General features: G+C 38.1%; 1 protein-coding gene across 3 annotated transcripts in view; it reads left to right on the plus strand.

The window, feature by feature from the left end:
* MGAT4A (alpha-1,3-mannosyl-glycoprotein 4-beta-N-acetylglucosaminyltransferase A) overlaps positions 1 to 16,470 on the plus strand; it is a 96,847-nt gene that overhangs the window by 73,049 nt on the left and 7,328 nt on the right. For all 3 annotated transcript variants that reach the window (XM_058667541.1, XM_058667542.1, XM_058667540.1), the window contains 4 exons: positions 4,882 to 4,996; positions 6,774 to 6,904; positions 9,898 to 10,005; positions 10,095 to 10,288. In XM_058667541.1, coding sequence (XP_058523524.1) covers positions 4,882 to 4,996; positions 6,774 to 6,904; positions 9,898 to 10,005; positions 10,095 to 10,288 — 548 coding nt within the window. The remainder of the gene's footprint in view (positions 1 to 4,881; positions 4,997 to 6,773; positions 6,905 to 9,897; positions 10,006 to 10,094; positions 10,289 to 16,470) is intronic.

The raw sequence follows: 16,470 nt of genomic DNA on the forward strand, positions 1-16,470 counted from the left end.
AATTGAAGGTTAGGTTTGGATGCTTTTAAAAACCATGATTTATTTATTTGGAAGGTAAGATGATGGGACAGGGGAAGAGACAAAGAAACAGAGATCTTCATCTGCTGACTCACTACCCAAACGGCTGACATGGCTAGTGGTAGGCTAGACCAAAGCCAGGGGTCTAGAGCTTCCTGTGACTCTCCTTTGTGGGTGACAGGGACCCCAGTACCTTAGACATCTTCTGCTGTCTTCCCAGCTGTGTTAGCAGGACGTTAGATCGTAAGAGTAACCAGGACTCAAACCCATATTCTGATAAAGGATGCCAACATTGCAAGTGCCAGCTTAGCACACTACCCCACGGTGCCGGCTCCAGTTTAGAATGTTTATAAAAGATAGGGATCACCTGGGAAGATCTGGGGAAACTAGAATGGGAAGTACTGGGGGATAACAAGCAGTAAAATTTATCCTAGACTGCATAGTTACCCTGACAGATCCCTGTGTTGGGAACATATCGCATCCTGGACTTTCAAGTGGTGCTGTTACAAAGGCAGGTGAGTCAGGAATTACTCTATGATCATCACAGAAATGTACCTGAAGGTAAAAGGAAAAAGATAACGATCCCAAATGCTATGCCTGTGGCTTAGAATGAGGTTTCCACTGATAGCATCATACAAGGCCTCACTGAGAGAGTGTCTCCTTGGGAGCTGCTAGATGACCTGGGTACTTGGCAGGTGTACTGTGCAGCCCTTTGCATCACGTCTGGGTCAGATGGTCCCGCCTTCTGTGATAATGCAGCAAAGGAGTGCTTCGGCAAGCCAGCCTCTTCTGTCATCAGCCATCTCAGCAGCCATTCTGCTTATCATTTCAACATCCACAGATAATTTTACTCTAGATCATTAGAAGTTTCTAAATAGTGATTTTCTAATTCTTTAACTTGTAGTACTTTCATCAGCTTGAATTCTATAAAGGATTTTTTCATTAACCATTAGGTTGCCTTTATAAAACAGCTCACAAAGAGAAGGAAGAAAAAATACTTAGATCTTTATTAATTTTTAAAGGTAGTACTTTAGCCATTCTCTAATGTTGGCCACTTCAAAATTATCATGAACTTACGGATTTTTAAATTTCCTCAGTGTGTTGCAGTCGTAGTTCTTTGTTGGTGCGTCATAATTCAATGAGGATCTGTCCAGATTTGCTCTTGTATGCTTCCTCAGTAACTATAATGCTCTCTGATCATCTCACCCATCTCCTGTCTCAGATCCAGGATCAGTCGGTGCCCAGGGAGCACTAATCCTTTTAGAGGTGTGTGGTTTGTGGGGACTGAAATGCTCATTGCTGCTGTGCTCTTTGCTTGTAGGGTTGCATCAGGGAAAAGGGTATTCTGTATTTCAGAGAAAAAGATTATGAATTTGTCTTGATATTTCTGACTCAAATGTAAGATTATAGAATTCTCAGTGTTTTTGAATTTATGTGTGTATTATTTTACATTGAAAGTTGATTTTGTTTTCTTGCATCTTATAATGTGAGGGGTGGAGAGTCAGAGCTCCTGTTTGCCATTTCACAGTACCACAGCGGCAAGGACTTGGACGGACTGACACCGTGAGTCAGGAGCTCAGGCCATGTCTCCCACGCAGGTTGCAGGAATACGGGCACATCCCAGAATCAGCCTTAGTGGGGAGCTGGAGCCAGGAGCCAGGGCTGGGGATCCAAGCCAGACACACTATAACTGCAGTCCTAACTCCTAAACTAAATTCCTGCCCAAAAGGCTATGTTGCTAATGAAATAGGTGTTTTTTTTTTTGGGGGGGGGAGGAGCTTGTTTGTTTTTTTAAACTCTGAGGTATATACAAAATAGGTTCCAAATATCAGTGTGATATCGGTGTTAGTACTAGCATTAAAACTGTTAAATGAAATTTTCTTTGTGCTTATTTTCCCATTAGAACAGACAGTAATGTCAAGGTGCTGTGTTTGAAAGGGTCTTAAATTTCTCTATGTATGTGATTTATTGAATTTATGTTTTGAGTATATATACATACATACAAATCTTATCTCACAAAGTTTTCATTAAAATATTAACAATTAAGCATAATTATGGAACACAATGTAATCTGTGCCTTTAGAGGCATTTTAAAATTTAGGATTTAACAGTTTTTAACATTTGCCATAGCCACTTCATATAGAAGATATGATACACTTAGTCATATATACTATTTTTCTTGAAAAATAGGAGAAGTAATATCACATAAAATAAGATACATGACAAGTATTAGAAGTGAAAGAAGGATGTATTATCATATAATTGATATAACTTAGTGAAGACAGTATTTATAAATATCAAATAGCATGCCATCCACAGTTTTTATATTCTAAATATATATATTAACTTCCACATGATAGAAAATATATATTTATCTTTTTGTGTTGGCTTATTTCACCTAAACAATAATTTCCAGTTCCACCTATTTTGATACAAATGTCAGGATTTCATTCTTTTTCATGGTTGAATAATACTTGATCATGTATTACACATTTTCCTTTATCCAGTCACCAGTTGGTGAATATCCAAGTCGAGGCTTTACTATTGTGAATTGACCCACTATAACCATAGGAAAATATTAGGTATCTTTTCCATTTGTTGGCTTCATTTTCTTTGGATATATTCCCTGAAGTGCGATATATGATGCAATATGTCTATTTTGGTAACTTCATACTTTTTCCTGAATGGTACTAACTTATATTTCCATCAATACCGTTTTAGTACACCTTTTTTCTACAGCCTTGTTTGTTGGTTTTGAGGGGCAGATAATAGCCTTTCTGAATGAAGTAAAATAATGCCTCATTGTGATTTTTATTTGGATTTTCCTGATAGTTAGTGATCCTCAGAATATTTTCATGTGTCTGTTGACCGTTTTTATTTCTACTTTTGAAAAATATTTATTTCCTTGGTTAATGTCTTAACTATATTACTTGTTTTGTCATCCAATTTCTTTTTTTTTTTTTTTGAAATTTTTTTTATTGTATTTTTGTTGGCAATCTTTGTTTTCCAATTTCTTAAACTCCTAATATATTCTGGATATATCAAATACATACTTTGCAAATTTTTCCTCTGGCTCTATTAGTTGATTCCTTGTGAATTGTTTCCACTGTTGTGCAGAAACTTCTTAGCTTGATATAATCCTATTTGTTTTTTCTTTTATTACCGTGCTTTTGGTATCTTTCCCAAGAACCATTCCAAGGTCAATGTCTTACAGTGCTCCCCCTGTTTTAAGGAAGCTGGGCAAAAAGTGGAGCTAGGACTGGGACTATGCAAAGACCAACATCTTAGCAACATCTTGGCTTTCTGTGCCAAGCATTCGCCTCCATCTCACCTATAAAAAGCAATTTAAATGCCAGCATAGCTCTGTGGTTTGTCTGGTTGTCCCTTCAGCTTCTTTTCAAAGCTCTAAGTGCATAAACCGTGTATGTGTGTGTGGGGGGGTGATGTATCTACAGAGCTTATGACAGTGTCCAAGACATAATAGAAGCACAGCAATTAGTTGGCAAGTGAATCAGTGTGTATCTATTCAAATTATACTACCATTTCTTCACAAATAGGAAGAAGAAAGCTCATTGCACATAAATACATGAAAAGTCAAATCCAAAATGGGGTAGTAAAAAGTGTGAAATTTAGAAAAGGGAAACATTTTATAACATATTAAAGTACTCTTCTGGCTTTAAAAATTAGTTGTCAAAGGGAAAACCTTTGTGTGTGACCAGGATTGCTGATCTCTGTCACCCCCAGCTAGGTTGATGAGAGCTCCACCCACTGACTGCTGGGAATGCCACTGGGCGGGCTGTTACCTTTTCTTCTGAAATATGGTGTGGATATCTATAATAATACAGAAAGAGAATCTGTCCTACTGAAATGAAGTGCACTGTTATGTAGATGCAAGTTTATTCATTGCAGTACTGCTTGGTAAAAATCAGGTAACGTCCGCCTACAGCAAGGGAGGAGCTGAATAAATTATAGTTGTCTGTTCTAGGGAATATGGTGCATCTATTGAATTCCATAATTTAAACATATTTACTAAAAGGTAGTAGTGATACCATAAGAGAAAAATATCAGTTACATAACCTGTTTTATTAGAATGGAAAAGGAAGATGGGAACTATGTATATGGATCTGCAAGTGTTGCATATCCATGATAGCTTTGCCCCTTGGTGACCTCAGGACAGAGAAGAAAAGCTCAGGGCTTTTCTTTAACTTTAATTGGCTGCATATATTTTGTGAAAAGCAGAAAATCTTGAATACTTTCAGACATTTTTTTTTTCTATAAGAAAAAGAAAAGACAGATCTGCAAACGTATGCTTTAGAGTGGCCTCATTTCTTTTTTTTTTTCAGGGGGATAGGGAAGTGGGTAATACTATTATGTCAATATTGTTTCCATCTCATTTCTTATAGGCACAGAGTGGCTTAGTGACCTGTGGTGTGTATCTTCTGGTTTTATTTATTTTATCTTAATTTACATATGCTTTGTTTTCATTGTTTTAAAATTATTTTTAAAAATTTGAGAGACAGAGAGAGTCAGTTTTCCCATTCATTGGTTCAGTTACCATCTGCTGGCAATGGTCAGACTTGGGCCACAAGAGCCAGGAGGCAGGTGTCCTACACGGGGAGCAGGAGCCTAGTGCTTCCCAGGGCCTGCCTTGGCAGGACGCGAGTCAGGAGCTGGAGCTAAGAATCAGTGCCGCTCTGAGAGGGGACATGTGTGTCTTAACCTCTAGCCTGAAAGCCAGCTTCCAACTGTTTATAGCTTTTATTTATTTTTCATGATAGAAGTGTGTTTAAATATTTGCATGCCAAGAATGTCTTATGTATGTCTTGTATTTTGATAAGATAATGTAACTTTAATTTTCTCTAGCTTGAAGATGATATTATTGTCAAACAGAATTACTTTAACACCATAAAAAATTTTGCACTTCAACTTTCCTCTGAGGACTGGATGATTCTAGAGTTTTCCCAGTTGGGCTTCATTGGTAAGAAAATTGCCATATTTATCACTTTTCCAAAAAAAAAGCTATGACTCAGAATATATATTTTTAAGATTTATTTGTTTGAAAGGTAGAGTTGCAGAGGGCTGTCTTTCGTTCACTTGGTTTACTCCCTAAACTGCAGTGGCTAGGGCTGAACCAGCCTGAGGCCACAAGCCTGGAGTTTCTTTTGAGTTTCTCTCATGGGTTCAGGAGTCCCAAGTACTTGAGCCATGCTCTGCTGCTTTCCTGGGAACATTAGTGGGAAACTGGACCAGAAGTGGAGCAGCACCTGTGTATGCTGGCCTGGCAGACAGTGGGTTTACCTACAGTGCTGCACAGTTAGCCCTAATTTTCAGAATATTAAACCAATTGTTTTGTTTATTCTAAAGTTGCCTTTTTTTCCCATGACAATGTTTGGTTTTCTTTGGATTTTTTTTAAGGAAATTTGATTTGTTTTTTGAAATGTGGAAAGTCAACCCAGGGCAGAGTTTGGAGACTTGTAGGATTGTATAATTTATTGTAGATCTCTACAGCGCCAACCCCCCCCCCCAATGGTCCTGATGAGTGTATCTGATTTATTCAGTTGCTTTGCCACGAAACGGGTTGTTTTAAGAATTCTGGAGAAAGATTTTTTTATACATAGTCTCTTGGAATTTCTGTGCAGTACATGAAGTTGTCATTCAGAGGTTAATCTTTATTGTTTCTTTCGTTGGATAGTTGGGTGCTCATTCTGAAACTCCTGCCTCTAACCACTGAAGTTTCTAAACTAACCAAAAATACAACTACAATAGAAGAAAATTTATAGGTTTTCAAAAATACTCAGAGGGCATTTCACTTACTATAGTATTTTAATAGTTTAACTGTTAGAGACTGTGCCTTTGATCATTATCTCAAAACTTATTTTAAGAGTCAAACATTTTAACTTACAAAGGTTGAAAAGTAAAATTAGGAATCTCTTCTGCACTTACAGCTTAGATAACTTTTTAAGTCTAACCCTCTCATCTCCCTCCTCCCTTTTTTTTAACTCTGTATTTTTTCATTTACCTGAAAAGAATAGCAGAGACAGACAGACAAACAAAACATCTTCCATCTTCTTTTTCAAACTCCCCAAACGTCTGAAACAGTCAGGGCTGAGTCAGGTCAGAGCCAAAAGCCAGAACTCCGTCGGGTGTCCACTTGGGTGGATGGCAGGTGTCCCCCAGGATGCATTATCAGGAGGCTGGATCAGAAGTAGAGCGGGGGGGGGGGGGGGGCTCAAACCTGGACTTCAGTTTGGGAGGCAAACGCCCCCAAATGGTGACAGCCCACTGCACTGGTGTGGCCCACGCCTCACCCGAGCGTTGTCCTTTTTAATGGAAAGAATTTTAGTAAAGGATGAAGGCGAAGTTTCTGACATGTTGAATCCTTTGAGCCAGAGGTATTTGTTGGGTTTTTTGATAATTTCAAAAATTCACTTCTACTTTACCCACATGACAAATCAAGAGAATATTTTAGCTGAAGCTACTTTGTTTTTGGGAAATGGAAATAGGGCAATTACTCAATTATATGTAGATGAAAGCACAGGCTTTAGGCCTTGTGTATCGACGCTTTCCGAATCTGGACTGAAGCCACAGGGCTTTGGACATTTTCAGGAAAAAAAATGTCTGCCTCTGAACATGTACAGAATTCCCCCCACCCTGTCGTTATTCTCTTGAACAGTACAGTGTAGCAACTGTTTGAGTAGCATTTGTTTAGAAGTCTGTTTTCTTTATACAGCTATTGACTGAGAATATCTTTTCAGGTAAAATGTTTCAAGCACCAGACCTCACTCTGATAGTAGAGTTCATATTTATGTTTTATAAAGAGAAACCCATTGATTGGCTCTTGGATCATATTCTCTGGGTGAAAGTGTGCAACCCTGAAAAAGATGCCGTAAGTTAACTAATTGTGAGGATAAAACAATTGTTTTATTTTTTACGAGTATGTTTCATCTTTGAAAGGGACTTTTAAGGGGCTGGATTTTGCCAACTAAAAATTAACTGGATAGACAAAAGGAAATGGTGTTTCCACCTAACTCTTCAGGTGGTCACTTTTGCTGAACTAATAAGAGTGCCTGTGTTAGGACTTTCAGCTAGCAATGGGAAGTCTCAAAGCCGGAAAGCCTATTGCAGGTAGGGCAGTAGCCGTTTTCTCAACTGCTATTTATAGTCCCTTCAGGCTCTGATATTTAGTTACTACTGGTTGGAGATGTTGATCTGTCCTGAATTGAGTTGGTTATTTATTTCAGATTTTTTAATATTCTATGTCAAGTCTCTTTTTTTCAGTTACTATGGGAGATAATATTAGACTCCCACACATCTGGAAGTAAGGAATAATACTGTTCAAGGGAATACTTAAAGGAATAAAAGTACAATTTAAACCACACAGTGACAAATCAAAATACCTTCCAGTGTGTTGTGTCCAGTGTGCTTACCATTAGGATGATGGCGGCAGGTCTATAAATAAGTGACAGTTTATGCTTTGATTGTTCAACTGGTAATTATTTCTGAAAGTATCATATTATCAAAAGTAAGTTACAGGTTTTCCTTGTCCAGCTGATTTTTTTATCTGAAAAAAATACAAATTTTAATTTATTTGGTGTAAATATAAAAAATATGAACATACATGTTCTTGAAAATGTCAGATTTCTGACACATTATAGCATTATAAACATTGTAAGCACATATCACTGCAGGGTTGAATTATTCCTTGTAACCCACACATATTTAATTCCACATTATGACTTTATATTCTGTATTTTGATGCCCCACCTACCATTTGCCAGTACCAATAAGCTATAATTACATTGTCTTTGTTAATAAAGTCAAGCAACACATGTTTAGAGGAAACCATTGAATGTTGCAAAATAACAGTATTTTTCAATGATAAACATATAAATTCAAATTGAATCATTTTAAGATCTAAGCTCTGATATTTTGGTTGTAATTTGTTGGAATTTTCGTTATTGAGTCCTGATAAGTTACTATTATCTCGACACTTCTGTACCAAACTTGAATTTAACTCATCTGACATAGTTTTTATCTAATATGTGCTTAGGTCATAAAGTAAGCCTGTGAAAAAAATTGGTAACAGAAATTAGAAAGCTGAAAACCCCCTAAGTCATTCATAAGTTTGAGTCTCAACCCTCTGCATATTGTTACCTGTTCCCTTACTCTGCTTTGGTCCATGCTTCCCTGTGGCCCTCACGTCTTCCTGACCACATTTTTGCTGGCCAGCTGAGCATTGTCTGACAGTGTTCTGGGAAACCCTTCATCACACATTCTTGCCAATGCTCGTCAACCTGCCTTGCTGATCAAGCCTGATTGCTTCTGTTGCCTGTGGAGCAATGGACTTCACATTGCTGTATACTTTCAAATATTTGAAATGCAGTTCATACATCCCCTTTTTAACTTAAGCCACATTTGAGACAAGTACCCAAAAAGTTCCTTTAGCTAGGCTTGATGAGATCAAATCACTGAGATGCACGATTCAGCTCACTGGAGCCACCTTTCTCCTTCACTTCCTTGCTTTCCATCTGCTTCCCTCTTGCATATTGGCAAAACCAAAATACACTGTATCACCTTACTTCTTCACTGTTAGTTACCTAGTGACAATATTAACAAAGTCAAATCTCTTGAAAAGAGTTAGGCATTTGAATAGCCAGTAGTTTTTGGAAATCTCCAAAAGTAAGTATGTTTTAAGAATGCCTTATGTATAACATGTTATGTATGTTATATGTTGTGTATAAACTAAAAGTAAAATGTCAATGAGGTGGTCATAGAAGGTGGTTAAGAACTAGCATTTATTTTTAACATATTGGCTACTCATTACTATGTCAATTAGTTCCATAATGATGTAAATTTTTACTAATGGTATGTTGGAGCTTTTAATTGATTGGGATGATACTCTGCTGGCTCTGTCTTCAAACCAGAGAGGGTATACCTAAGAAGCCATTGAACTTGACTGGACAGTAAGATGCTGGACTCTATGTTTGGTATATGCTTGCAATGAGGGACTCTCAACTGAACTTGAACTGTGGTTATGCAACAAGGTGGACGAATCCACCATGGTGGGAGGGTTTGGGGAGGGGTGGGGAGAATCCCAGTACCTATGAAACTGTGTCACATAATACAATGTAATTAATGAATAATAAAAAAAAAAGAATGCCTTTTCAATGTATTTGACCCCAGACTTAGTAGATAAGTCATTGACCATGAAGAGTAGCAACCTGCGAAGGTTGCCTGTTGCACTTGCCAAGACTCAGGCAGCACTCCACCCAAGCCTGTCTGCCAGTGTTATAATTTCTCACTATCTGGCAGACACCAAGTACCATATACCCAAACATGAGATGGGTTACCATGTAATATTGGGGCAGCAAGACATTACCAAGTTGAAATGCAGAATGATCGCTTAGCTATGTGGATATGGATTTATCCAAGAAATTTGTACTATCTCTGCTTCTAGTCAAGTTTTTGTCTCACATCTCAAATTGCTTTTATGTCACAAAAAAGTGCCTTTTATTTGGAAATTCCAATTATCTGTTCTATTACTTAATTAATCATTTATATATTTGAACCAAACTTGTAGTCTTTTGTGCATCTTAATATTAGCAATTTAATCATTATTACTAACATGTTTTGGAGAAAGGTTAAAATTAAACCTATGCTCTTCCCTTAGCTGAAATTAAGTTTCTGGATTATGGTTGTTTATCAAAGAGGTAGCAAATCTGTTAATATCCCAGAAAAGGTGACATCAAAACAAGTGCAGTTTGGAATGACGATTTGAAGTCTTTTCAGTCCACTGCTGAAGGACTTCTTGCTTCAGGTGAGGGCATGATTTCTCATAATTGCTTAAAAATAACACAATTCTTTTTTTTTAACATTTAGAAACATTGTGATAGACAAAAAGCAAATTTGCGAATTCGTTTCAGACCTTCCCTTTTCCAACATGTTGGTCTGCATTCCTCATTATCGGGAAAAATTCAGAAACTCACGGTTGGTGATCTGTTTTCTTGTAGATTACAATTTCTTAAATATACTGAGCTGTATGTGTTTTTAAATGGCATGTGTATCTTTCCTGCTAGGATAAAGACTACATGAAACCATTGCTTCTCAAAATCCACGTAAACCCACCTGCTGAGGTATCAACTTCCATGAAGGTTTACCAAGGACATACACTCGAGAAAACTTACATGGGAGAGGATTTCTTCTGGGCTATAACCCCAGTAGCTGGAGACTACATCTTGTTTAAATTTGATAAGCCAGTCAATGTAGAAAGGTTGGTGGTTATTGAAATGTAATCCAGACCCCTGACTCATAATGTGACTCATGATGACAAAATGTGAGGAAATCATCCCAAGATATTGTGTTACAAATCACATTTAATACAAGTCAGTAGTAAGATGAATGCTTTGAGATATAATGTCAACATTAATGTATTTGGTAAATTTATTGGTATGTCTGGACTTAAACTCAGTACAATTATTTAATATAATTTTATGTGCAATTCTCAAAATTTCAGATTAGTTTTCATATCCTTATCTATGAATTATGAAACTGAGAACTAATTGATCAGTTCACAGTAATTTGATTAAAATTATAAATTTGAGCTTAAGATTGTTCCTAGTTAATGATTCTGCAAATACTATATAATTTTTATACCATGAGAGAATTGATAGGAGTTTGCATAATTCTTCCAAGCTTTATTCATTATCAGACTATATATAGCATTCCTAATAGGCAAGTTATATGTCTTTGTATGAAAACCAGTTTGAGTTTTAGAATGCATCCAAATTCATTTGGAGCAATTCTTTGTAATGTCAGAAACATGGATAGTTGAACATGATGCTACAGAGTTTTTTATTATCCTAAAATGATTGCAAAGAGAGATTGAAATTATAAAAACACTTTAAGCAATGGGAATATCGCTGAAGAAACACATAGAAATACTTCTGAATAATATCTTACGTATAAGTGAATATATGTGTATCTTACTGTCATTTAGTGTACACTTTTATACTGTATAACACTCTGTATTTTGAAAAAATTATTTGCTACTGTTTTCTTTCTCTTGTTTCTGAAAGGCTTATTAGTTTATCTGAAAGTCAGAGCTACAGAGGGAGAGCGTGCATCCGCTGCTTCACCCCCTGTTGACTGCAGTGACTGGACTAGGTAGGACAAAGCTAGAGCCAGGAACTTCGTCATGGGCTTCCACGTGGGTGTGGGGCCCAAGCACTTGGACCGTCTTCTGTTGCTTTCCCCAGGCCATTGGCAGGGAGCCGGATCAGAGTAGGACAGACAGAACAGGGACTGGCACCCATATGGGATGCTACTATCAAAGGCAACAGCTTCATCTTTTATTCTACAATGCTTTGATTGTTGAGAAAAGACAAATTCACATGCAGCTATTAAAAGTATCAGATTATCAGACATCTTACATTTGCCATGTCTTTTAAACCATAGTAAAATATTGAAGTCATAATTTGACAAGATACAGAACATTTTCTTCACCTTAAGAATTCTTGGCCCTGGTGCAATAACCTAGTGCCTAAATTCTCACCTTGCAACTGCCAGGATCCCATATGGGCACCAATTTGTGTGTCAGCTGCTCCACTTCCCTTCCAGTTCCCTGCTTGTGGCCTGGAAAAGCAGTCGAGGATGGCCCAAAGCCTTGGGAGCCTGCGCCCATGTAGGAACCCAGAGGAGGCTCCTGGCTCCTGGCTTTGGATCGGCTCAGCTCTGGCCATTGCAGCTACTTGGGGAGTGAATCAGTGGATGGAAGATCTTTCTGTCTCTGCTTCTCTCTGTAAATCTGACTTTCCAATAAAAAAAAAAAAAAACTCTCATGTTACCTTTTTTATAGCCATACCTGTTTCTGTCCTATAGAGCCCCATTCCTAATCCTAACTTGTTCTCCATTTCTGATCTTTGTTATTTAAGAATATGGCAAAAGTGAACTCACTCAGTGTATAACCTTTAATCATTTAACAGAGTTGTGTAGAACTGGTAGGGAAAGTCTGGCCCTGCCGAGGCAACTTCAGGTGGAACTCAAAATTCAGTAAATAAGTAACAAGCTGATTTAAACTGATCATTTTGTGTAACCTGCCAATGATGTGATAATACCTGCCTGGCCCTTGTCAGAAAAATGCTTCCCATTCCTGGTTTTGTACTTGAAATATTGTTTGGAATAGTTTTGTGTGTTTCTAGTCCATCCCTCTTTACTGCTGAGTAATATTCTATGGCGTGAATATTCCCATCCTCACTAGTATCGGGTGTTACCACATTTAAAAAACCTTAGCTGTCCAGATAAAGTGTACAAGTGAGAGTCTACTGTGGATTTCATCTGTGTTTCCTTAGTGACAGATCCTCTGGGAACATCTTCACATGTACTCATTCGCCATCTGTATGTTTTCATTGGGGAAGTGTCTTGTTTTTTGCTCTATTTCTAATTGGTGGCTTTTTGTTTTGTTTTGAGCATTCCTTATATATTTTAGATACTAGGGTTTTTTTGTCAGGTGTGTAATTTGTAGATATATATTTTAAAAGATTTATTTATTTTTATTACAAAGTCAGATATACAGAGAGGAGGAGAGACAGAGAGGAAGATCTTCCGTCCGATGATTCACTCCCCAAGTGAGCCGCAACGGCCGGTGCGCGCCGATCCGAAGCCGGGAACCAGGAACCTCTTCCGGGTCTCTCACGCGGGTGCAGGGTCCCAATGCATTGGGCCGTCCTCAACTGCTTTCCCAGGCTATAAGCAGGGAGCTGGATGGAAGTGGAGCTGCCGGGATTAGAACCGGCGCCCATATGGGATCCTGGCGCATTCAAGGCAAGGACTTTAGCCGCTAGGCCACTGTGCCGGGCCCAATTTGTAGATATTTTGCTCAAATTGTTTCAATCTCTTAACAGGTTCTTTTGCAAAATAAATATTTAAATTTTGGTGAAATCCAGCTTATCAGAATTGTCTTGTGGCTGTTGTTATCAGGTTATGGGGGTGAAGTCTAAGGGATCTTTGCCTAGTTTTAAGGTTCAAAGATTTTTTTCCTGCATCTTTTTTTTCTTAATTTGTTGTGGTATTGTATATGTATTTTAGCCTGATGTCCATTTTCAGGGTTTGTGTTTTTGTACAAGGATGAGATTGAAACCAGGGATTCTACCTTTGGTGGTGGTGTTCTCCAGAGTGTCCTGCTTGCTCCTGGAGCTTTGTTTCTTTCCACCCTATTGAATGGCCTTGCACCTTTGTCAAATATCAGCTTTGCATATTGTTATGGGCCTGTTTGTGGCTTCCATGGAGCTGTGTGTCTGTCTTTCCATCAGTCCCACATAGTCTTCAAAGTCTATAAACAAGGTCTTAAAAGTGGGTAGACTTACTCGTGCTACTTTAATTTTTTTTCAAATTTAGTAAATAATTCCAGTTTATTTTTCTTGCCACTTACATTTTGAAATACTCTGCTGCAAAGTTTGCTGAAAGTTTGAAAAGAAATACACTAAATCTGTATTTTGGGGCTGGCTTATGAATATATAGAGGGTTAAACCACAGTTTGGGGTGTCTGAATCCTGTTTCAGAGTGCGAGTTTGACTCTCAGTCCTCCATTCCCCAAAATATCCCTAGGCAGACAACAGATGGCCTCCCAGGTACTCTGGATCGTACCCAGGTGGAGTTACTGGCTCCAGGCTTTGCTGTATTTTAGCCTTGGCTGTTGCAGGCATGTAAGAGGATGAACCAGTGGGTGGAATATGTCTGTCCTGCCTTTATCACTCTACCTTTCAAAAAAATAAATCTTAAAAGCAGCAACTGTATGTCAGTCTGGGGGAAATGACATCTTGATTTTATTGAGTCACCATAGTATGTTTTTTTCTTTAGACCTTTAACTCTAATTTTGAGCATGAGTCCTCTGCATGCTTTTTAGATTTACGCCTAACCATATGAATTCTTTAGCAGTTATAATATCATGTTTTTAATATCAGCATATATGTGTTCATTACTGATATATGGGAATACATTTGACTCTTGTGTACTTACCTTGCGGAACTATCTTAAGAATTTTTCCTTCATAACTGGATCTTGAATTTTGACCTGCATTTTCTGCACCAGTTAGTATAATTATGATTTTCTTTATTTTTTAGTATGGTAGATTATGTTAATGAAATTTTTTTGAAGATTGAGCCAAGTATTCCTGGAATAAACTCCACTTAGTAATGGCTTTTAATTGTTTTTAATATGTTTTTAATTACCTGTTAATTTTTAAGGACATTTGTGTCCATTTTTGCTAGGGTTATTGATCTGTACTTTTCTGTTTTTAGACTGACTCTATTTGATGTGGCATTAGATGCCCTTATGAAGTGAGTTGCTGGAAAAAATTATGTTTCTGGAAAAGACTATATAGAATTGGTGTTAATTCTTCCTTTAAGTGTTTGGTAGAATTCTCTACACTAGTCCGGAATCTAATCCTGGAGATAATTTTGTAGCGTGTCTTATACAAATTCAGTTTCCTTAATAGTTGTACGATTACTCAAAATTTTGACTTCATAGCTGCGTTTTGCTTCTGAGACTCCAGTGACACAAATATACTTGCTTCTACTCCACCTGGCCCCCGAGGCTCTGTTCATTGTTTTCTAAGTCTGTTTTCTTTTTGTGCTTCAGAAAATGTAATTTCTGTTGTTCTGTCTTGAAATTATTTAACTGTCCTCTCCATTCTCTGTTGAGTTTTAAATTTTGTGTAGCAAACCAGCAGATGGAACACTCTCTAATTCCTCATCTCTGTCCCTTTGCCTATAAAATGCATGAAATAAAAATTTACTCCTTACATGTAATCTTACATGTGGTGTTTTTCATCAGATTCTATCATAAGTGATTCAAACTTTTAAAAAAAAAGATTTATTTATCTGAAAGAGCAGCAGAGAGTAAGAGATTGTCCATCTACCAGCAATGTCGCTCCCCAAATGGCCACAAGAACCAGCACCGGGCCGGGCTGAAGCCAGCAGCCAAGAACCCCGTCCTGACTCCCACATGAGTGGCTGGCCCAAGTTCTTGGGTCATCTTCTGCCTTCTCACATGCGTTTAACAGGGAGCTGGATTGAACCAGCACTCTGAAAAATGTGTTGGCGTCCTAACGGCTTAACCCACTGTACCACAACACCAGCCATTCACAAACATTTTAATGACTATAGCAGCTCATCATTTACTTCATCAAATGTTAAGTTTTTGGGGGTGATATCAAGTTTTTACTATAAATAATGAAGAGGTGAACATCTCTGGATCAGTTTATCTAAATTCCAGATTATACCCATAAAGTTCTTTTCTTAATAATGGCTTCCCTTGCTGTGTACTTTAACATCTTTAACTGAGATAGTGGGTAGCCCATAGTTACATGAATCAGCATCCCAAGATAAGAGTGCCTTTGTAACAATTACCTGGGGGCTGCTGACATTGTAGCATAAAAAGCCATTTTCTACATTGCCAACATCCCATGTGGGCACTGGTTCAGGTCCCAACTGCTCTGCTTGCAATCCAGCTCCCTGCTCACGTGCCTGGATCCATGCTTCCATGTGGGAGACCCAGATATAATCCCAAGTTCCTGACTTCTGCCTGGCCAAGCCACTGCTGTAGCAGTCATTTGGGCGGTGAACTTGTGGATGGGAATTTTTAAATATGTGTATGTCTTTCTTTGTAACTTTGCCTTTCAAATAAATTAAATAAATAAATCTGTAATAAATAATCTCTTAGGGCAAGCATTTAGCATGCAATAGGTTAAGCCATTGCGTGGGACACCCATGTCGAATTGCCTGGTTCAAGTCCCGACTATGGCACATTTCACTTGATCTTAGCCAAAAGGCCAAGAAGCGATTATGGCACATTCCAAATCCAACTTCCTGCTAATGTGCCTGGGAAGTAGCAGTTGAGGCACAAGTACTTGGGCTCCTGCCACACTCATGGGAGACCCAGACAGAGTTCCTGACTTCTAGTTTGGTTGTGGCCTGGGCCTGGCTTTGCACGGGCTGTTGTGGGCATTTGGGACATGGAAGCTCTGTGTATGTCTGTCTGTCTCTATTTTCTGTCTCTCTGCCTTTCAAATAAATAGAAATGAAAAGGAAATGGAAGTTATCTCTCACCAGACAGTGCTGGTATAATTCAGGAAGAGTTTCTCATCAGGGTTCCCCTGTCGTGTTTAACATTTGAAAATCCTGGTCCTTACCACAATGTGCTGTTTGACCACTAACACCTATATTACATATATTATATCACCATCACATGGTAACTGGGTGACTTGGATGACTGTTTTTTTTAATATGCAAGGTGCTTTTTGTCAGTTTTCATAAATTCCTCGGACCACTTATGTTAGATTGGTGGATATATCTGCACTGATAGAAGAGACTCAGACTCGAAAGCTAATGTAACAAGCTACAGGTGAACATTTAGCAAGTGAGAGACCTAAAATTTAGACATAGCTCTTTCTGGCCC

Source organism: Ochotona princeps, chromosome 8, assembly GCF_030435755.1.
Source record: "Ochotona princeps isolate mOchPri1 chromosome 8, mOchPri1.hap1, whole genome shotgun sequence".
Lineage (NCBI taxonomy): Eukaryota > Metazoa > Chordata > Mammalia > Lagomorpha > Ochotonidae > Ochotona > Ochotona princeps.